At 36.7% G+C, this 678-nt stretch overlaps 1 protein-coding gene across 1 annotated transcript in view; it reads left to right on the top strand.

Annotated features, from left to right (window-relative positions):
- The first annotated feature begins 230 nt into the window (after positions 1-230).
- LOC119585456 overlaps positions 231-678 on the top strand; it is a 14,716-nt gene continuing 14,268 nt past the window's right edge. Inside the window, exon 1 of the mRNA XM_037934105.1 lies at positions 231-306. Within this exon, the coding sequence (XP_037790033.1) occupies positions 262-306 (45 nt within the window). The 5' untranslated portion in view covers positions 231-261. The remainder of the gene's footprint in view (positions 307-678) is intronic.

Raw genomic sequence — 678 nt, 5'->3', positions numbered from 1 at the left:
TTGCCAGATGGACTGTAACAAATCATCACATCACATTATATCAAACATGTAACACATCCACAAATATAACCCATACATTTAGAGTGGAATGAAAATACCTAACTATACATTCACAGGAATGTAATATAGTAACGTAATATAACTTAAAAATCCTATTACCCAGACAGGTAGCAAATGCACTTCTCACACGATTGTACATTTGTCACATGATTACATCCTTTTTCCCCTCAGAACGGTACTGCTGTTGTAGTCGGTATCCAGATGAATGACATTCAGGACGCAGAGGCTTTTAAGATCCTGGCTCAAGTAAGTAATTTTCTGAACTCAAGGCATGGTAAATGATTCTTTCAGCCTTCACCACTGGTAGTCTTCATAATCGATTCCCATCCCAAGGGCGTGAGTTAAAAGCTCATGCACAAGAGTCCCTTGGTGTCGATCTCTTTCAAAACTCATTTACTGTTCTCAATATCCTGATTGATCCTAATATTATGTTCTTGTTTACTTAAAAAAAAATGAACGTCATGTTCTGTGGGCGCTGAATGTCATGGGTTACAGACGTGTCATGACGTCACATTCTTTAATCATATTATGCTGTTCCTTCGTTTAATAAAGAAGGGAGAAGGATTATTAAACTTTCCATACTTTCGATAAAGTAATTGAAAATGACAGAAACCAAGA

The sequence above is a fragment of the Penaeus monodon genome, chromosome 19, assembly GCF_015228065.2.
Source record: "Penaeus monodon isolate SGIC_2016 chromosome 19, NSTDA_Pmon_1, whole genome shotgun sequence".
In the NCBI taxonomy this organism is placed as follows: domain Eukaryota; kingdom Metazoa; phylum Arthropoda; class Malacostraca; order Decapoda; family Penaeidae; genus Penaeus; species Penaeus monodon.
This window is presented reverse-complemented; position numbering and strand designations above follow the sequence as displayed.